General features: G+C 38.4%; 3 protein-coding genes across 8 annotated transcripts in view; 2 read left to right on the top strand and 1 right to left on the bottom strand.

Annotated features, from left to right (window-relative positions):
- The window catches only part of LOC138007215 (uncharacterized), a 30,727-nt gene extending 27,576 nt beyond the window's left edge, over positions 1-3,151 (top strand). For both annotated transcript variants that reach the window (XM_068853998.1, XM_068853997.1), the window contains exons 17-18: positions 658-727; positions 1,720-3,151. In XM_068853998.1, coding sequence (XP_068710099.1) covers positions 658-727; positions 1,720-1,965 — 316 coding nt within the window. In that variant the 3' untranslated portion in view covers positions 1,966-3,151. The remainder of the gene's footprint in view (positions 1-657; positions 728-1,719) is intronic.
- On the bottom strand, positions 2,409-11,613 carry LOC138007217 (uncharacterized). 2 transcript variants are annotated; one of them, XM_068854000.1, is made up of 8 exons: positions 11,402-11,613; positions 11,118-11,283; positions 8,764-8,927; positions 6,938-6,994; positions 4,889-4,999; positions 4,382-4,511; positions 4,154-4,262; positions 2,409-4,038 (listed from the first exon to the last, which is right to left on the bottom strand). In XM_068854000.1, the coding sequence occupies exons 1-8, from the start codon at positions 11,536-11,538 to the stop codon at positions 3,890-3,892; spliced, it is 1,023 nt and encodes a 340-aa protein (XP_068710101.1). In that variant the 5' UTR covers positions 11,539-11,613; the 3' UTR covers positions 2,409-3,889. The 2 variants fall into 2 exon arrangements, with proteins under 2 accessions (XP_068710101.1, XP_068710102.1); XM_068854001.1 differs by lacking the exon at positions 4,889-4,999.
- LOC138007218 (protein NipSnap homolog) lies at positions 11,610-20,954 on the top strand. 4 transcript variants are annotated; one of them, XM_068854004.1, is made up of 8 exons: positions 11,610-11,886; positions 12,800-12,925; positions 13,370-13,470; positions 14,937-14,997; positions 15,420-15,563; positions 19,007-19,093; positions 19,661-19,762; positions 20,452-20,954. In XM_068854004.1, the coding sequence occupies exons 1-7, from the start codon at positions 11,706-11,708 to the stop codon at positions 19,735-19,737; spliced, it is 777 nt and encodes a 258-aa protein (XP_068710105.1). In that variant the 5' UTR covers positions 11,610-11,705; the 3' UTR covers positions 19,738-19,762; positions 20,452-20,954. The 4 variants fall into 4 exon arrangements, with proteins under 4 accessions (XP_068710105.1, XP_068710103.1, XP_068710106.1 ...); XM_068854002.1 differs by having other exon boundaries at positions 11,619-11,886; positions 12,797-12,925; positions 20,452-20,591; XM_068854005.1 differs by lacking the exon at positions 20,452-20,954 and having other exon boundaries at positions 11,619-11,886; positions 19,661-19,857.
- Positions 20,955-21,133: the final 179 nt, after the last annotated feature.

The following is a 21,133-nucleotide window of genomic DNA, read 5'->3' as shown; positions in this document are numbered from 1 at the left end:
GTTTGTTAGTCAGCTTATTTGTATGCACCAAAACAATCATTGACTAAACAAGTGAAGCTAGTATTCACGGAAGCAAGTATACACTAAAACAAGTGTTAACCTGAGTGTCAGTGAAAGCGATGTGGGTATTTACTCTGGCTGCAGCGAACAGTTGTTAAATATATTTGTGACGTTTCCATTTTTCATCTGTTTACGATGTGATCTCTAATAACTTTTATAACGTTACTAATAATAATAATAATAGAGCGGTTTTCAATTGAGTGTCGAAAGTTATTAGTGAATTGCTTTGGTTTTTCATTACTTTACTCAGTGATTGGTTCAAAGTTATTGCGCCATTTTTTCAACCAATCAGAAGTGAAACCCAAACCAACAGTGGCTCGCGTGGGCACATTTTCCAGCGCTTTGTGTCGGCTACGTGTAATTACTTGCATTGTTGATTGGTTTACTGGATTGTGGCCGTCCTTTTTGATTGGCCAAAGTAATTACTTTGGTTTTACGAAACTCGATTGAAATTCTCTCTAATAAATAATAATAATTTAATAGTTATCATCATTAATCAATAATAATATAATAAAGAAATAATTACTTAATAACTAATAATAGTAATTTTTATTATTGTTATTATAAAGTCGTCTTATTTTTGCTTTATTTTGACAGCGAGTTTGCAAAAATCCTCATCTTAAAACTGAATTTCAAGGAACTTGATATTAAACTCCAGAAAGCGAAGGTGAGCAACTTATCAGCGTCGTCATTGTCCTGTTCAGTCTGAAAAAACAATTATTCCATAAATGCGTATTTTGTGCGACCTGCTATTAAACCAATTTTGTATCCAAAAAAGGCGAATGGAATAATTTCTTTACCTAATTCTCCTTTTTTTCGTCCATTTTGTTGTCGACAAAAGTTGGTTACCAGTTAAGTTTCCGAGATTCACCATCAGGTGAGTCACCCGAGGTTGCGAATTTCATTAAGGTTGATGACTAACTGAATGTCGCCCATTTAACCATGACTCTACCTACAAAGGCCAGAACAGCACCTGGCCCCAGTTGTTCAAAAGGTGGATAACTTAATCCAGTGGATAAGTCGCTATCCAGAGTATAAAATATGCTTCACGCTAAACTTTGGTCAAGATTTTCTTACACTTCTTTAAACTAGATGTGTATAGAGTGTGCATATTCACAGCTGCGAGGGCAAGTACTGAAATCTTTGCAGAGATTGAAACTGATGGGTAGTGACTTGTCCACTGGATAAAGTTATCTGTCCTTTGATCGACTGGGGCCTTGATTACAACATCAGCCGCCGGATTATTACGTTCCCCAATCTTTTCAAACGGTGTGGGGGTTATTTTACTATGGCAGAATTTTGAACCTAACAATTTTAAGGATTTTATCATTGCAAGGAGGCAGTTCAATTGGAATTGAATACCGATTGGAATTAAATACCAGGGACATTGATCTCCCTAGCCAATAGACCCTATGCAAAAATGGCTGCCTTTAAATTATTCTTTTGTTCATATTCAAAATAACCCAACTAACCTCGTTCGGGATAACAAATTCTTTAGAATTTTTGTCTCAAAAACAAGGTTAGTTGGGCTATTTTGAATATGAACAGAAGAATAATTTAAAGGCAGCCATTTTTGCATAGGGTCTATGGACCACACTGCAGTCTCCTCTTTTCTCCCGACTATTTTAATCAAGACTTCGTTTCATTTCATTTCAACAGCGGCTATTTCTGTGCTATGTGGACGAAGCAAAGAAGACTATCTCGCTTGAAGATCTTATACTTGGACTAACAGCCGGAGGATTAACTGTCGATCAAAGAGAACAAACATTGAAAGTACTCGGGCGGACGGCTGCTTTGGACTTTTTAGACTTCTTGACATACATACCACTCTTCATTCATATCCACGATCATATCCTGCAAGATCCACTAGGGACTGTTGTGTACAGAGACTTGTTGACGGTATAAATTGGAGCCATTCGTACAGCAGAGGTAGCCCAGAATTGTCTCCTGAGCCCGAGAGATGCAGTTTCTTTGAGGACGGCAAACAAATGACATTTTTTCCTGCACAAATTTCTTGCCACATCGAATTTCGCTGGCTAGAACTGATTCAAAATCTACTGAGTTCAGCTGTTGAGATTTTTTGCTGTCATATTCTGACAGAGGAAAAAGTTTAGAATATCTTTTCCAAAGATTTGGTTCGCTTGAAAGTGACTAATTTAGAAAAACTGAGTACAGAATACTGCATGCAGCCGTTACTGCAGACGACTGTCGTAAAGATCAGTCACAGGAGGGGGGAAAAAAGGAAATAGCAGGGCGTTCGCGTGAGGAAACGCGCGTGGCCAAGATAGGAGGGGCCTGCGAGGTCCTTTAGTATTTAAGTTTACCCGGAGAAAAACGATTGGACGAAGTCCTTTGTATTTCTTTATTCCGCCAGTCCGACTAAAAAGATGCAATTATTTTTCACAAAAACTCGAATTGATGTAGAGATGTAAAGGAATCAAAATGTAAAGATGTGACCATATTTGTAACTTATGTTGATATCACACTGGTGTCTTTTGGTTCATCCTTCTTATGCACTATCCGTGTAGCATTACAGAAAATTAGCACCGCGTTTATTGCAAACGGCAATTTGCGTCGTTCCAGCTAGAAATCAGCAAAAAACACTTTCTAAATTTAGCTCATTGCTTGCTTATTATCAAGAGATATCGAGCAACCTCTCAAAAGAGAAAAACAAGTTTGAATAAGAAAATTTCTCGTGCATAGCCTGCCGTTTCCCGCTTCACGTACACGAAATAGAGAGACTAGGAATTAGCATCACGTTCACGTAAAACGGAAGGCTTGAAACTTGTCTCCTTTGGTAAAGTTGCTCGATGTCTGCAGCTAAAAGGCAAGAAAGTAACTGGAACCAAACAGTCTTTCTTGATTTTTGGCAAACTACAAATTTCAGCCGGACGCCGGTTTTGCCGTGAACGCGAGGCTAAGTCTCTCCGTTCTTAGATACCAGTGTTTGCACTATTTCATCGGAATCGAATTGTTCATTTTCGTAATTACCTTTTTGGCAAAAATCACCGAAGTAATCAAGAAATCCAGAATGTAAAATGGCTTAATGAACAATGTAATAACCGAAAGTCGCGATTAGTGTGTAAGCTGTGTAAGCTCTTTTGACACTTTAATTTCGTTCTTAGTGGTAATTATATAGATAACATTTATCTTAAAAATATTAACAATAATTACAGCTAGGCTAAACTCACAATTTGAATGCTCAGATAAAAGTAGGCGGTACAAACCATCACCCCAGTTGTTCAAAATGTGGATAACGCTTTCCACCGGATAAATCCATTTGATGGCGCAGTGACTGGGGCCAGGTTGAGAGGGGATCCCAAAACCAATCCGAATCGCTTTCAGAAAAACTAAAGATGGACCAAAAGTAGGATTGTTTTCTTTCCGTTCATCGCTTACTGGCAAGATGAGCTTATTTTCCCGAAATTTTCGATTTCTCAGTTCTCAAACGCATTAATAATTCTTATATAAGCCAAAAGGAAGGAAGTTCCGATATGTGGTCTTAATTAGCATAAATTTCGCCAACTTTGATTTAAGCATACTGATTCCTTTGAGAAGCAATATCAAACACTCAAAAGAGTGTTTCATCAGATATCCAATCACCTCGAAATCGGTTAAACTGAATTCGGCCTTCGGCCTCGTTTTTCAACTCGCTTCTCGGTGTTTGGATATCCGATGAAACACTCCTTCTCGTGTTAGATATATTACACAAAACCTAAGTATATATTTTCCGTTACTAAGCATTTAAATCGTAAAGTTGGGGAGCCTGTGCTGTAATTACACGGTCCTAAAATAAAGGGGATTTTTTCAAGAAATTGATGAACTATTGTCAGAGGCAGTCTCCTAAAAAGTCCACCACTTCAGACAACTCCCTTTTCTTGGCTTCGTGATGTGCCCATCTTTCTTCAGCAAGTCTGGGAGTAACTTTCCATCTTTCATGATATATTCTTTGTTTACAAGATGGACATTTCTTTCCTCCTGAAAAAGAAAACAAAAATATGACTATGAGTTATCCACTTATAAGCACAGATATTAAATTTGAGGATGCAATATTGAAAAGATGAAGAATACCAGATCCTGTTTAAAATTGTACCTTGAAAAGGCGGAGTTTTCATGTACTTGTCCAGGCACCCAAAATGAAAAAGATGATTACAATAAATGCGTTCAACAAATTGTGGGTCCGTGGGATCTGTAATGGCTTCCTGCAAGGTACAGATAGAAGCAGCAGTAGCGACAAAAAACCCCTAAGCGCTATGGGCAGTTAATTTGTAATACTTACAGGTTTAGATTCCTAAAAATGAAAGCACCTTCACTAACGTACCTTTGGATCTTCAGGTAATGCTCTCTTCTGGCATATTGGACAAGTCTCTCTTGGACAAACTCTAACACATTCAGCAACAAGGAAGTCGCACACCAATTTTAATGACGGTTTTGGTTCAAATGGCGGATTTCTGAAAGCATAAAATGCAAAAATAAATAGGGTTATTTAAATGTCACTATCCTTTGTACAGCATTCGGCTGAATAAAGTGGCGCAGAGCAGGTCTATTATCTTCTTTTACTTAGTATCGGGAAACACAGAGCTAATAAGGCTGATGCCCCCAGTTTAGACAGAATTTGTCTTGGAAACCAAAATATTTTAAGCTAAGAGATGTTATCGGCTTCCTTTTCTTTTCAGTTACATTTAAATCATTTATAGTAATGAGTAATTGAGACCCAGCAATCTTTAGCTGGGTGAGGTTGACAATTGAATTTGAGTTCTCTGTATGATTTCAACCGTGAATCACATTTTCAGTTAAATGTTAGTGATTTGGAATTCCATTCACATACTTTGGTGTACGTCGCAGTGGTGGCTCTACACATTGCCTTGCCATGTCAACAGCTCGACCAAGGAACACACGTACCAAGTTTTCTGGAAAGTTTGACTCTCTGAGATCAATTCTGTTTGAAAATTTAAAGTAAATTCTGCTTAGTTCCAATCTAAATCTCAGCAACCAGTGAAGATATTTTTTATTAGTAAAATCCAACTAGTGGTCTATTATCAATGCTGCGTTCTGATTGGTTGAGCTACTAGTAGGCTATTTGTTATAGCCCACTAGTAGCGAAAAGCGCCGGCTTTGAAAACCAAAACAGCAATTAAAGTCTAGCTTTAACTAGCGAAAGATATTTTTTTGACCAACTAGTTGGAGTTTACTAAAACAATAATTCCTCTCGCCCTCATGGCCTCTGAGTCAATAGCCCATTCGGCCTTCGCCCTCATGGGCTATTGACTTAGAGCCCATTCGGGCTCGAGGAATAATTGTTAATTATTATATAGATATTGATGAAATACCAGGATTTCTCCTTTTACTAAAAAATCATATCTTCACCACGCGCAGTGAACATATCATTTTTATCTTTCACATGTGAGGATATAGGTGTTGTCATGGTAACCAAGACGATTAGCCAATAAAACGCGAGCTTTCTCTTCATTGTAAGATACTTTTGTGCTTTAATATAATTGTCCTCCACTACATTAACATTTTTATTGCAAAATTTGACATTATCATGATTTGTTTTTCATAACTTTCATATCTTGTTTCAAGTTACACAACATGCGTGTCTTAGCGGTTGGTGACCACTTTTTCATCATTTCGAAACTGCATAAAACAAGTTGTTTTAAATCTAGACATTTCATCAATATCTATGTAATAAACAGAACATGACATGGCCCCTTGGGGATACGAATTTTACCTTCTCGTGCTGAAAGTATCTCTCACTCGTGAGAGATACTTGCAGCACTCTAAGATAAAATTCGTATCCCCACGCGGCCATGTAATATCTTCTATATCTGTCACATGTGAGGATATAGGTGTTGTAAAGGTAACTTACATGAAGCGAGCTTTCTCTTCCTTATACATGTAAGATGCTTTTGCACTAACTAATATAATTTTTCTCCTCAGATCCATACTACCGATACATTAATTAATATGTTTATGACTCAATTTGACATTATCATGATGTTTTACACAACTTGCACGTTTTAGCAGTTGATGACCACTTTTTTACCATTTCGAAAATGAATAAAACAAGTAGGTTTTAATCTGGACATTTCTTCAGTATCTAGACAAATTATAAACAGAACATTACATGGCCACTTGGGGATAGGAGAGTATTTGTGAGATAATATCAGTATTCAAAAATAAAATTCGAATCTCCGTGCCGCCATTTCTCATTAGATTCCTCAAGGTTCCCGCAATTATGAACTGAAAAGGCTGTAAGCAATACGCAAATATGCTTTCCTTTCGCACATTTTTAGTCCGTTGTTATACTGTCTTTAAATCATTTTGGGGTGGTTTTTTTTATGAAATTGTTTCGAGCTCAGCAACAAAAACCATTCTCTAGTGCCAGTAATAATACTCTTCTTGTAACTTTTAATAACATTTGCAACATTTCCAAACAGCTAAATTCAAATATGGACCAGAAAAGCAGCCCTTTTCAGTGTGCGATGTGACTTTGAATCCTAGAATTTTAAATTAGAACTTCAAAGTATGCAGAGGTCATAATTACAAAGTCAAACGTCTTCGCCAGTTGATTTCCTTGTTATAATTTAGGTGAGGGCCACAGGTTTCTCAGTCTATGACTGTAAAGTGTTTTCCCCGTTATTTATTTATTTATTTATTTAATATAAACAAGAGGTGATATGATTTTTAATTTCGTGAGATGATGTATAATTTGACAAAACCAAAATCAACATGTTTCACAGCTTATTGCCCCTTTACAAAATTCAAAGTCAAATACCTTCGAAGACTATTATACCTTTCAGAAAAATGCAAGAGGGATTCTAATGTTTATTTCTCTATCATAGCTGTGTAAGACCATAGAGTTAATTTCACCCACCGAACTGCAGCTGTGTGATAGTCATCAGGAACAGCTATCTTCACATCTAGAAAATACCTGACAGATTGATTGATTGATTGATTGATTGTTTACGTTAATTGATTTATATTGAGATGGCAAACTGGGTACCAACAAAGAATTTGAAGTGGGTATAAACTGGACATTACTGAACAACGAAACACCGAAACAACGAAACTGCAAAACGAAGCACCAAAATACCATGTATGACCCCACCATACAATGAATACTAACCAACAAAGGTTGGATTTGAGATTAAATATCGTTCTAAGGCCTAATCAGGCCTAAAAAGTTACTGCTCCTAATCTCAGACTTAATCTGAATCCTAATCTTAATTCAATGAATTGGGAGCAATAACGTTTTAGGTCTAATTAGGCCTACAAAGCTGTAGTAGCTGAATGGGTAGATCCCGGCTAACTGGGCTGAGATTTTTTCATGTAATTGCGTTCAACGGGACAGCCCGGTTAGCTGGGCCAGTGATTTCTAACCACATTAGTCCACTTTAGAGCAAAATGGCCCACGGAATAATCGTTTTTTTATGTTTAAATTAAGGATAAAGAAGATAGCAACCCATAAGGCTTCTTTAAATTGTAGAATGGTGAATTTTAATAACAATTTAGTGGGACAAACGTCTCTCTACTTGTTGTTGTTATCATTTTTCACATGACATTCTGAATTTCGTCCAACCCGGGCTGGCTCACGTCATGTAATACCAGGCTAAATGAAATCCTTTGCGGGTCACCAGCTTTATGTTTACTAATCGAGAAATGTGAAGGACCTCAGAGAAGATGCTGATTTCCTTTCCTTTTCCTTTTTAAATTCATGGATTAAAGTACAATTTTGTGATAAATCTCTAATCCTACTTTCTCTAGCCCAGTCGATGTTTTAACTGAGCACATTTTCACACGGAATATTAGAGTGCTCAAGGGCTTTTTTAAAATCTGTATCTGGGCCAGTACAAACCTAGTTTTGCTCTGTACTCCGTTTTTGAAAACTCAGTCCTTGTTTCATACCTAGGCCGCAGTCCGCAGTCCTCCCTTTATACTGACCGAATCTAGAATATGTCATGTGAAAAAGATAATAACAACAAGAAGAAGTGGAGGGAAGTTTGTCTCGCTAAATTGCTATTAAAATTCATCCTTCTACAATAATATATTTTAAAGGTTTGCTATCTTATACATCTTGTATTTTCATAAAAAAACGACTATTCTGTGGGCCATTTTGCTCTAAAGTGGAGTAATGTGGTTAGAAATCGCTGGCCCGGCTAACCGGGCTGTCCTAGTGAATGCAATGACATGAAAAAATCTCAGCCCGGTTAGCCAGGATCGCGGCATCGTAACGACGGTTACCCGGCTAACCGGGCTGGAATTTTTCCATGTAATCTGAAACTTGATTTTTGGTGTTTTTTCTCAGACGTGCCGGGATCTCGGCTAAATGAGTCAGCCCAGCTAACCGGGCCATCCCAGCTCATGTAATCGGCCCCTAAGATCTGCTTACAGTAGGACTAACTTTTCAAAAATAACATTTGAATTAACCTTAATTGTACGCTTTTTCAAGTGGTTCTTCATTTTCGAGGTCTTTGTTTTCGACACTACCCCAGATTTCAATACCCTTCAGCTCAGTGATCAAGCAAACATGACATTGAGTGAAACAGTTCTATCTTTTAGCTGGGATCAGTCTTCAACCATTGTTCACTAATAATGTAACTGCTGTAAGTGTTTGTGCAAGCCTTTGGTGTCCATTTTCATGCCTGATTGAAAAAAAAAGTGAATTCTGAGAAGCAGCAATTTGTAAGGGATGACACTTACTTGTCCTGATTTGCACATATATTTAGAATTCCTGCTTTTTGTTTTACTTTGAGTTGATCTACTTCTGTTAGCAATCTTGACTTGATATATTGCAGCTCCTCAGAACATGCAATTAATGGATTCTCGTCAAGAAATCGCCGTACAAATGACAAAACTGGAATGACCTAAGGAAAACAAAAATTACAACAAAATGTAAATGAAAGTAAATATTAGAGTCCTGTTTACCAAATGTTGCAATGCAGTTGAGTGGCATCATCCAGACCACGATTTCTGGACTCATCTCACGGTCTCACAATTCGAAATCTCAAGGTTTTCCACGATAAATACAATCTCAATCAGAAACGGCCTACAAAAATAAAATATGTATATAAAAAAGGGGAGTATTTGCAGAGTTTCTTGTCATTGAGAATTTGGGCTGAACCAAAAAAACCTCAACCTGATGTCTAATTAGAGCATGAAGTAACCTGGGAAGGAATTGTTTCATGTGTTCAAAATGACGGAAAGAATACCCTGGCTCCATTGGCCCCTTGAAAATTAAATATCTCTGAAAAACCAAAACTGAACTACTTTTCTCCTCTCAGCACTTCACGCCTTGTGGCTGTGGCTTTGCCACAGAATTTGCCTCTTCTAAATGAAAAAAATAACCTCTGGCACCTGGTATGGAGCAAAGGAGTGATCCTCTGAAGGCATCACATTTGTGTGAATTAATGCTGAAAAGACTAATTATGGCAGTTTGAACACTGCTAGGCATTGTTAATGTTGAATGAAGGGGGCAGTTTCTAAAGAAACTGTGGTGCTGCGTCCGTGGGGAAGAAGTATACAAAAATTTGGTTTTATCAACGGAGTTGGTAATGTAAATTGACCACCATACAGAGATTCTAAAAGCTGACATTTTGAGCGTCATATAAGGGCTTAATGGGGACGTGTGGCTAGCCAGGGTATGTTTTTCGGGATTTTTGTCTTGAACAGGGTATCGAATTTATCATTTTTTGTCTTAATCAGGGTATCGATTTATCTATTTTTGTCTTAAACTGGGTTAAATGTCTTAAACAGGATATCAAAAATCGGAATTCTGTCTTAAAATGGGTAGGAAAATCAGCGATATTTGTCTTAAACAGGGTCAGGGTATGAGGGGCCGCGCTGCACCTCCCCAACCAGGGATACATCGAGTACCACCCCCCCCCCCCCCCCGGGGTAAGTTCCAGATTTTAATAGATCTAGAGAAAAAAGAGAGTAACTGTATGCAAGAGTGTGACATTGAAGATGCTGCCTAATTAAACAGGGCTCGAAATTAACGAAAAAAACCACTCGCATTTTGCGATAAGATACGAAAATTTAGTTGCAATTTCGCAAATTTTAGTCGCAAAATCGCTGCACTGCATTGTGTTGTCAGCGGTTTAGCAAAAAAATATGAGCCCGCAATACTTGTGTGTAAAGAAACTGCTGAAAATGGCGAATGATCGAAGGAATGGAGCTGTGCACGTACACTGGGATATCGCAGCTAAATTACTCTACAATTACGCTATCTTCAGAGAAAATTCACAGCGAGAAAACAAATAATTTTGTCATTTATTTATTTATTTTAGCAAAATTAGCAGCAAAGTGGCAACTGCTAACCCTTTTGTTTCAAAAGAGCGAAGGTGTCAAGAAGTCCCAAAATTGCGACTTCACCAGATATTTTAGTCGCAAAGGGAAAAATGTAGTCGCAAATGCGACTGTATCGGTCGCAACTTCGAGCCCTGATAAATGTGTCTTCAGGATGACACATTTATTAGTTTGTCCAATTAGCCATAATTTTACCTGCAATGCATGTAAGAGTTATGGGCAGGGATGATAATTTTTTTGGTAGAAGTTCTTGGGGGTATTAGAGCCAACTCTTGGCAGTGGACCCTACTTAAAAATTTGATTGAAAATTCATGCACTCTGACTCAGTCCTGTAGAATGAGAGAGACCATCCAGTCCGCTTGCCAAGTGGTGGCATCAACCCACTGACCCCTAGGAGTGAGACATCATAGATTTACTCTGTCTAACCGGTGGGTCTAATCTGCAGGTCGCAGGTCGCAGGTTGCAGGTCGCAGGTCGCAGGTCGCGGGTTGCAGGTCATTGTTTCACCAATACAGAAAGTATCCTAAACATTCATAAAAGCTAACCTTGGGCCTAAACAAAAGTTTTTAGGCCTAAAGTTAGCTTTTATGAATGTTTAGGATACTTAAAGTTTTCGTGAAACAATGACCTGCAACCCGCGACCTGCAAATTGAACCCGCCGCTGTCTAACACAAGATACCATGATCCTCCGGGAGCACCCCTTGCAAATATTGTTGATAATATTGTCCCAAAAACGAAATTTGACTTACCTGTTGTCTTCCTAGTAGTTTTTTAGCTTCTTGATCGCAAAGCTCTGTCAGTTTTATTAACAGCCTCGGAGACAATGTTTTACTTTTTATTTCCACAATAACTGCACTTGTAGGATATTTCTCCGGAAACTGGAGCACCGCAACAACACTTTTGAATTTCGTCCTCCTACATGAAAATGCACGCAAGAACTAAGAGGAGTGACAATATTATAATCTTAAGCTTAGAGAAAGAATTCTGAAAAATCAGAAATTAGAAAATTCAAAATCATCAATTTAAGTCTTACGTGATTCGAACATTCACAGCTACAGGGTGACAGGACAGGATCTCACATCCTTCTATTTTTTCACTAAGCGATTTCTTAACCATCTCTAGTTCACTTTCTATCGTTCTTTGTCGATCTGGGCCCGAAACTAAATCCATTTTTGGACAAGAAATAGTAAATCGCTTTGGGACCGGCGCCGAAAGGTACTCCTCTCTCGTTCCCAAACTTCCACTGTGATCAACATAGAGCCCGCGCTACCACCCACGCTCCACCTTACCTTTCTCGTCTTGCCGTTTTTTAACGTAGTCTTTTTAGCTAATTAACCATGGCCGTTGCCATCGTATTAAGAGGAAGAAGGTCACTGGATTTCCGAAGCTTAGTTGCAGGATCGTGGCTTCACAGTAGATTCTCGACATCGACCAGGTTATGTGAGTCTTCCAAAGTACCAAAGAGTGGCTCTAAAATCTACGAGATGCGCACGTACTATGTTAAACCCAAGGCGTTTGGTAAGGGTAAAAAATCATTTATCACAATCATTTCGCATCTGAAGGTAGATAAATGTAAACATTGAGGTTATGAAGGGTAGGATCTTCCCCCTCCTCCCACTGAGAAGCTGCTAGCTGGAGGATAAGGGTGTGGTTTGCATTTATCCCATCCTCACTGTCCCCCCCAAACGTATTTTCTGGGGTGGTGGGTTATGAGGATTTAGTAGAAGGAAAGCCAACAACAACCTGGGGGAGCAGTGTGAATAATTTTGACCTTGGAAAGGCTGGAGGTGGGGTGGGAGCACAAGAAACAGCTTACATTAAATAGAAGCCATATTCAGTTTATTTAGGCCAGGGAAGGTGTGAGGTGGGTGGGTAGGGGGGAACAACGTTCTTATCTACTAAATGTCTGGTCCCAGTTGTTCGAAGGGTGGACAGTGCTATCCACTGGATATTTAATCACTATCCATAGGATAATTATTGCTTTTGCTAGTGTTTATCCACTTGATAGTGATTTATCTGGTGGATAGCGTTATCCACCTTTTAAACAACCGAGGCCTGTAGTATTTTTCTATGTTTGAGCAAGGGACAGCCCATAAAATACTCTCTCACACTGCAAAGTCCTCAATTTTACCCACCCCATAAATTGTTATTGCTCCATAAAGTCCAAATACTCCACGTCCTGCCAATGCTTGTTAGTTTGCATCATGAATCCACTGCACACTGGTGGCTCAGTTGGTTGAGCATCGGGCTGCCATGTGGGAGGTCGTGAGTTCGACTCCAGCGGGACCAACATTCAGGGTCTTTTAAATAAAAATAACTGAGGAGAAAGTGCAGCCTTTGTAATTACATCCCAAAATGGTTAGACTTTCAAGTCTTTTTACATCAGTCTTGTCTTTCTGTACCATGACAACATTTATATCTTTATAAGCAGCTGATTTCCTGAAGTTAACAAATGAATATGTACACCTCAAGACAGAAAGCAAATATTCAAAACTGAATGGCTGTTGGACAACTGATATTGGAGGGATTAATGAAGCTGTGCACATTTGGGAGTATGGTATTTTGAATTTCATGTTTATTATTTACAATGTAATGATTTTAAAACATGCTTGGCCTGATCGAACGTTTAGGTTCTGGTACGGCCCGTCTAAAACACAGGTCACAGGACAGTACATGTCACTGTGCTACAGATGAATAAACAACACCAAAAGTGTCTCTTGGCCATAATCACAACACAAAAATGTTGTTTCAGGTCTAGGGAAAACTTTTTTCTTTATTTGTTCATCAGTAGAGCAGGAAGTTCCAGTCTTGACCTGTGGAATGACTGACCTGTGCTTTAGACCTGTCTGTTTTAGTAAGTTTTGTGGATGGATTCTCATTTTGCAGCCTTGTCAACAAGTCACGAAAGCCTGCAGTAAATGCCTTTTCTACAACTCATTTTGTCTGCTCTCTGATTAGTAATAATTGAAATAGAAAGTTGATTGACATTTTTCATTTGCAGACAGCTTTGCACAGAGAACAGAAGCAAAACAAGCCATGTCTCAAGATCAAACTTGGATCAATGATTATGTCAAGAAAATGCTAAATATGTTGGTGAAGCAGGTATCCTTTACAATAATTATCATACAGTTTACAGAACCAGTCCTTCAGTAATTCTCTGTGATTATTACCACATGCATGATTCACACTTTTCAGAAAGTTATTATCAAAACTTCGTCAATTCTTGCACAAGTTGAAAAGTAAAAATTACCGTAGCAGTAACAATAATAATTTATTGATTCATGATACAAAACAAATTCGATGCAGATTAATTAACAGACTAAGAAAAGTAAAAGTACAATGAAAGTCAAAATGTAAATTAAGAAATCTTTCGTTATGAAGTCCAGGAAAAATAAATAAATAAAGTTTCTCTGTGTGTTTACAACTCCTGTAGCACAAAGGCTGGACCATGAACCTACATGTAGTAATCGAGTTAAAATTTATTCGGTTGGATGGGGGAGCCAAACATTACATAGTAATGGTAATGATAATGGTAAATTAAATAGACCTGAACTTGAATTTGAGTTTAAAATTGGCTGAACAAAGATTACAAATTAAAGAGGCTGGTCACCTGCTGGGCATGCGTATAACAAATGACGGTTAACTCATTAGCATGGGTATTGACTACGCGCAGTCAGGCAATATGTTGATTATTGCATAACACGAAGAGCGTTTGACATTATCCCAATTGAAGTTAACCCATTCACTCCTCAGGCACCATTGGATGCCCCCGGTTAACGAGTAAATCTGTTAACTCTCACTCCCAGGGGTCAATGGGTTTACTTACCAGTAATAATAATGTTCATCACAGCCATACAAACAATGCACAGACTGGAGGTTTTCGTAATTTGTCACTTGGATCAGCCCAGGTAAAGGCCAATTGGCTAATTGCTTAGCCCTGAACTGGACTCCTTATCAAAAGGATGAATAACTTCATATTGATACCAGTACAGCAGAAAGGTCGGTAAAGCAAGCCGAGATAAACTAAGAATAAAGCCAGGATCCGAGCCAGGATCCGAGCTAGGATCCGAGCCAGGATTCAAGACCTAACCAAGACCTAACCTAACCTAACCGAGACCTACCCTAACCCTAACTAGACCTAACTAGACTAGAACCAACACAAATAGACCTAACCCAACCCTAACCCTAAACCCTAGACCTAACTAGACTAGAACCAACGCAAATAGACCTAATCTAACCGATTCAAGACCTAACCTAACCGAGAGATTCCAGAATAAATAGCGGAGAAAGCTCATCTTAGCTTGAATCCCGGCTGGAATCCTGGTGCGGATCCTAGCTCGAATTCTGGCTTGAAGTTTAGGTATCCTCAAGCAAGCCAAATGGGCGTCTAGGAAGAGGATGACAAAATTGGCAGTATAGCCTATACCTAAAATTCTTCAAGTTCTCACTCAGTTTGCCAAATTAAGCCATTAATTTTAATATATGATAATATAAAGTGGCTTAGTAAAATATAATTTTGTTAATATTTACAAATGTAATACTGAGAATGATTTTTGTCTTTGCGTCAGGACAATGTGGTAATGAATGCTGTCCCATGGTTTGATGTGAAACCCCCTATGTCAACAGGAGGTGAGTGATACACCCCAAGAAGAGGGATACACTCCACATGAACTCCTTAATCAATTCCTGTCAAGACTTCTAACTTTTTTGGTTTAAAAATATTTAAAGCAGGCTTTGTGTAGATTTCATCTTGATAAGGGTTGGCAAATGGTACCTCCAGTGGTGATGTGGGGGTTTGTGACGTTTTTTGAGGGTATATATTGTTTTAATACAGACACAGACTGACCATAAGAGGGGCTGCTTGTTTTCAACAAGATTTTTGAAACCTAATTTCTTTGATCTTGAAGGTTACTAAAATTATTAATTTTAATTTTGATTGGGTCATTTATGCTTGGAAATGTTAAAATGTCATAATTTGCCAAAACAGAATTATCACCAACATAATGATCCCTTCAGAATCCTTAATTTACAACCTTTTTCACTGTTTTCAGGTGTGTACGAACTACGAATGTATGACATCCTTCTTGGTAAAAAGGACCAATTTGAGCACAGATTCATTCAAGGTCTTCCTGATCGCTGTAAGGTGTCTGAGCCAGCTGGTATTTGGTTTACAGAATTTGGACCTGTTAACACAGGTACAGTTCAGCTCTTGACTACTGGAAAACAAACCATTACTTTTCTGAATGTTTAACTATGGACTAATCATTCCAGGAAGAATGTGAGATTACTTATCAGTGCTCCAAGCTAAGAATTTTTGAAAGTCGCCTTTTGGCGACCTTCACTTCTAAAAAGGTCGCCAGGGATATGATTTTGGTCGCCATCAAAAACAAAAAAAAAATTAACGTTTTTCATTTTTCTGATGCCATATTAAATGAAAGGGAAACCGCTGGCCGTTTTGAAAAAAAAAAAAGAACAAAGAACCGTTGTCGTTAACGGATTAGTCGTTATGTCTGGTGGCCATTGCATTCACCCTACTGGGAGGCCAGCCATTCGCCTTAAACATAAAAGAAAAAAAAGACATTGAGCAAAAGAAGGAAGGAAAACATGCAAAAGATAAGGAAATCAATAAGAGATAAAGAGTCGACCAGAGAGAGTCAAAGACCAAAGCTGTGGTTGACCTGCATTAAAGAGGGTAACGTTTTATCAAGCACATGACATCACTGAAAAAGAATAGCATGATTTCCAATGCAAGGATGAGATCGTCACTCAAGACATCATTTTAAACAATGTTTCTTTGGAGAAAAACTTTATAATTTCATACGTTGTTGCATTCGGTATGCATTGATGACAGTCATTCGTTGCAATAAAAACAAACGTCACCAATGTTAATACATGCTACAACTGCCGAAAATGGTTCAAACACTATTTAACAAGGCAATGCTCCTGGGCTAAATGGTGTGATGAAAAACTTCATTGCTCTTAAAAAATGGAAATATTAAATCCAACAGACATGGTCTTGTGAGCATTGTCGCTTCCCACTTTGTATAGCTTAAATATATAAAGAAAAAATGTCCCCTAAAATTTTCCGTGTCCTCGAAGCTTGGACAAGAGCCATCAAGATAGCTGAAATTTTGTGATGAGCCAAACGCCCCTCACTTAAACTTTCGAGACTTCCAAAGTTCCCCTGATATATCGGAACAATAAATATTTTTAGGGAGGCTCCAAATTAACCAAACAGGCTTTTGAAGTATAGAGAAATCCATTTTAGAGTCTTCCGACGCATTTCAAAATATTCCGTTGTTAGATCGATGCCTCTGTTAACTCCGTTTATGTGCTAGGTTATGTGCCAGACAATTACGCATACCGGTAATTAAACATTAAACATGAATGTGTGACTCAAAAAACTACCGATCTGTGGGAACAGAATATTCTTATTGCTCAGTGTTTCAACCTTGAATCGCCCCTACTGTTTGTGAGATTGCCTATTCTCCATGCAGATAGTAAATCATATGCTTACCTGTTCTTGCGGAAACTTCATGGCTGCCTGTGTCAACCGAACGGCAAACGCAAGTGAAACGTTGACAGTTCCGCGGAAAAAAAAATTGCCAAAGGCGTGCAGAACGCCGCGCGTGCTGGCAAAATTTATATTGAATTTCTTTATTCCGAGCAACAAAACACCACAAACAAAACGGCAGCTTCTGTCGGTACCGGAGTTTACTGAGGTACAACAAAAGAACCAAAGACAAAAAGCAAAAGAATTCCAAATAAAGACTAATCCCAAGTGACCAAAACACAGTGCTTTCCGGTACCGCCTGCAGAAAGACCCAACAAAACACTCACTGAGTTTTTGTGTGATGGAAAGGAATGGACTAAACTTTGCCGCTCACTTAGCATTTATACCGACCTAATTCAAACCAGAGTTATTCTGTCTCATTTACGGCCAGTTTTTACCCAGTCCAAGACTGGTAACACGTCGAAAAGTCATGCCCACTCAACAGGCGGTGAGTAATGTTTGTAGTCGGCCAGTCCCTGTTTCCCCTCTTCCTTTGCATCAAAATGGCCGCTGCTCGATTTCACGATTCCGAACGAATAGTCGAGGAATGACATGTTTTTCAAGACTTTAAAGAGCCAGAAATTATGAAAGAAAAAGACACTAAGCAGTTTTGTGGTCGCAAGACTTCTTAGTATGTCTGGATGTAAATTAAAATAATCAAATGGCCAGGAAATAGGTCGCCAAACTGGCGACCTTCCCGACAGTTTTGGTCGCCAATCTTTTTTTCTACTCGCCATGGCGACCAAAACGGTCGCAGCTTGGAGCGCTGCTTATGTTGTATCCTTTTAGCCATGGTAGTTTTAAGGGTGGAAATAAGTGACTATCCCGCTGACAAGTGAAGTAAAAGCCAATTACTGTATTGAGTTAACCAATGGATTGTGATTTACTCAGTATTTTTTTTAGATTTATCCAACTATGAGTCCATCACAATCAATTTTGCATTTAATTTCTTAGCCAACAAATCTCTTGCTATGTTTAACCCATTGACTCCTGGGGGTTCCCCATTGACGAGTAAAATCATCTTGCGTTAGACAGAGTAAACTACTACCGGAAAGTATGGCCGGTTTAGGGGTGAAGGGGTTTATGGGACAGGGAGTGATAAATGGCACATAATTTTTCAGTAAGTGATTAACCTTATCATTTTCCAAGAATCTATATGCTCTGGTAGTATTAGGAAACTAATTCAAAGTGACATCATGTTCTGCATGAAGTGATTTCTTCACTTGTGTTATGCACATAAGACCCTACTATTTCCATTAATAAGGTATGCATGAGGGTTGGACCATTGGAAGTCCCAAATAGAAACAATGCTTATGCAAAATTGTTGAAACTGGCTGATACTTACTGATGTTTTGATCTGTATTCCTAGAGACAGGTGATGTGGAAGGTGGGAAGAAAAGCAGGGGTTGCTCATCAAAATCTACTTGCTTCTTATTACTGAAAATCCTCTAATTATTAAGCTCCCCCTTTTTGCAGAGAAAAAAAGGTATTAAGCGCTCCTTTCTCCCCCCCCCCCCCTCCCTTATTCTTTACAACCAAATTAGTAATATGACAACATTACTCAGCAATCAATCCCGACTATAAACACTTCATGTTGACTGACATGGAATGGTTTATTCACTGGTTGGAAGTTTGGATTTGTTTCTGATCTACATGACCTCCAACTTCACATGCTTGTCCAAACTTTTCCACTTGTGTTCTTGTTCCTTAGGGGGAATCGATTTGGTACCGGTTATGTATTTGCTCAATTAAATAAGCCCCCTTCTCTATCAAGCCAATGCAAGTTTATGGCCTGGACTTTTTGGATGGTAAAGGCTCGTTTTCATTTGATCATCTGTGATTGCCACAGTCGTTTCGCCTGAGACGACCTCGATCATCAGGGTAGAACTCAGTTCTATCCAAGAGATCAAGGTTGTCTGAGTCGCTCGGGTTGTTAGTGATCATCTGGTACTTTTTTCATAATTATAATCGGCTCTGAACAGTTTTTGAAACAACTGGGGCGATCCAAATGACCATAATTGTGGAAACCAGGCTTAACAGGGTAAACTGAGTCATAGGTAACTTCATGATCATGTTGTATTTCAGCTGTTTTGCTCTGGCCTTATCTCAGTTTGGATGATCGCACTAGGATTCGACACGAGGCACAGCATCTGGAGGAATGGGTTGAAGCTGGTAGGTATTGCAAGAAATATTTTAAGGTTCCACCATGATAGTTGTGTCCTTTGACAACACTGGATATGATTATGGGTCTTTCTACCTCTAGGTGTGGAAGTTAACAATCCATCACTCAGATGATTTGAAGTAATAATAATTTATTCTTATCAACATTCAACAGGAATGAGCTGTTAGCAATTTTTATGCATAACAAAAGGCTTCTCTTCAAAAGAAGAAAATTCTCTATTTCCAAACTACAAATGAATGTCACCTGAGGCCAGGTTATCAAATGTTTGAAAATGTTTTGGCCTTTAAAGGAAATTTTTGAAATAGAGATTCACTCTTTATTTAATTCTGATCTTTCAACATGATTTCAAAGAAAATTAATGTTGATAATAATAAATTGCAAATTTTCCATCTTTCGAGCCTTACATTTCCACAAATTGTGTCTGTAATGTAATGTTCTTTATCCCAATAAATGGGATTTGTGGATTGTAAGCAATTTATAAAACAAAGATGATGACCAAAGATGAAGCCATTTCTAGGAAAGGCAAATAATACTTTGGTTTTTTTCTTACTTTCCAGTGAGAGATTGTTCTTCCTTCATAAAACAAGCAGTTTCAAAGGTTCTCATCCCAACAGATTTCTCGCCCTGGAGATAAACCAGAGCCATGCAAGCTGTTTTCTGTAAGTTACTTAAACATGAACCCAAAGCTACTCATGTACCTATTTGCAGTCCTCTCAGCTGTCTACAAGAGTTAAAGCTGTACATGTACACCTTGGGCAGTCCTTTGTTTTTTTCTTTTTAATACCAAAATGGTCTCTTGAGCCCTGGTTACTGGAGGTAATTAATTTCCTCCCAGCTCCAAGAAAATGCTGCCCTGTGAAAAGCTCAAGACTCCCTTGCCAGAGTAGTCTTTTACCTTGCAATTTTTTTTTCTCACATCCAGGATAGTTGCCTGTCACCTTTCAGATTCAGAAAATCTATAACCTTCTCCTTTTATACCTCAGGGAGCAGTTGTTCAAAAGCCGATTAATGCTAATCCCAGATTAAAAGTTAACCAAGGAGTTTATTTCTCTTCTCCCAAATGCTGTTCAATGCTGATATTCGGCAAAACTTTACACTTAGAGGAAGTCAATCTTGATAAACAAAAAACAAGCAAAAAAACATGAAACAAAAGTTTACGCTTTAAGTTAATCGGATTTCGAACAACCGGGCCCAAGTCAACACCTCATTTTGCAATGGCCTCTTTCCGGGACCCACTTGCATGCCTTGATAATTATCTTTTGTTTCCATTGGTCCTGGAACAAAAGCATTCCAACACTATGGCAAAAAAAAGTTGCGGGAGTTTTTAAAGTCTGCCTTTCTTTGACAGGCAATAAAAATCCAAAAGGCCTGTACCAGCAAGGAGGAATGAACGTTGGCTCACCATAGTGTGTTTTCACTTGACGTCAGAGCGGCCATGTTTGTGTACCCAACTGATCCTGCATTGTCATGCAATTTCTTGTTTCCGTGGAAAAACAAGGTTACTGATCATATGAGCAAAACAATCGACAAACTTGCAAAAAATAAGTGAAATAAATTCCTCGTGACACAGATGATGTGCAAAACTTGCATATTGCCTTATCAACAGAAATTTTTTTAAGGGTCAGGTGAATGGAGAACAAATTAAAGGCTATTAATTTTAGATTAAGCCTGTGTCAAACAGCACCTCTTCAGATTGTTTCAATATTGCTTGATGAAAGAATGAGAACAATGTATTTAACATCAGTTTTAAGGGAGTGAAATTTGTTACTTTATAACAAGTAAATGTCAGATTGCCTATTCTATCAACAATGATCATAAACTGTCAATAAAATATGCCATTTATTGATAAAACACTGATATCACATTAATTTTGTTGACGATGTATAAAGTTCCTGTTAAGATAATTTACATGTCCAGAAATGCACATAATTAGATGCACGCGGAGGTCAATAAGCCTTGCAAAGTGTCCCCTTGCTCATTATTATGTTTACCCTGTTGACCAACATAGACCCCACGTGTTTCACATAACC

Source organism: Montipora foliosa, chromosome 6, assembly GCF_036669935.1.
Source record: "Montipora foliosa isolate CH-2021 chromosome 6, ASM3666993v2, whole genome shotgun sequence".
NCBI lineage: Eukaryota > Metazoa > Cnidaria > Anthozoa > Scleractinia > Acroporidae > Montipora > Montipora foliosa.
Note: the sequence above shows the minus strand (reverse complement) of the source record. Positions and strands in the feature narration are given on the sequence as shown.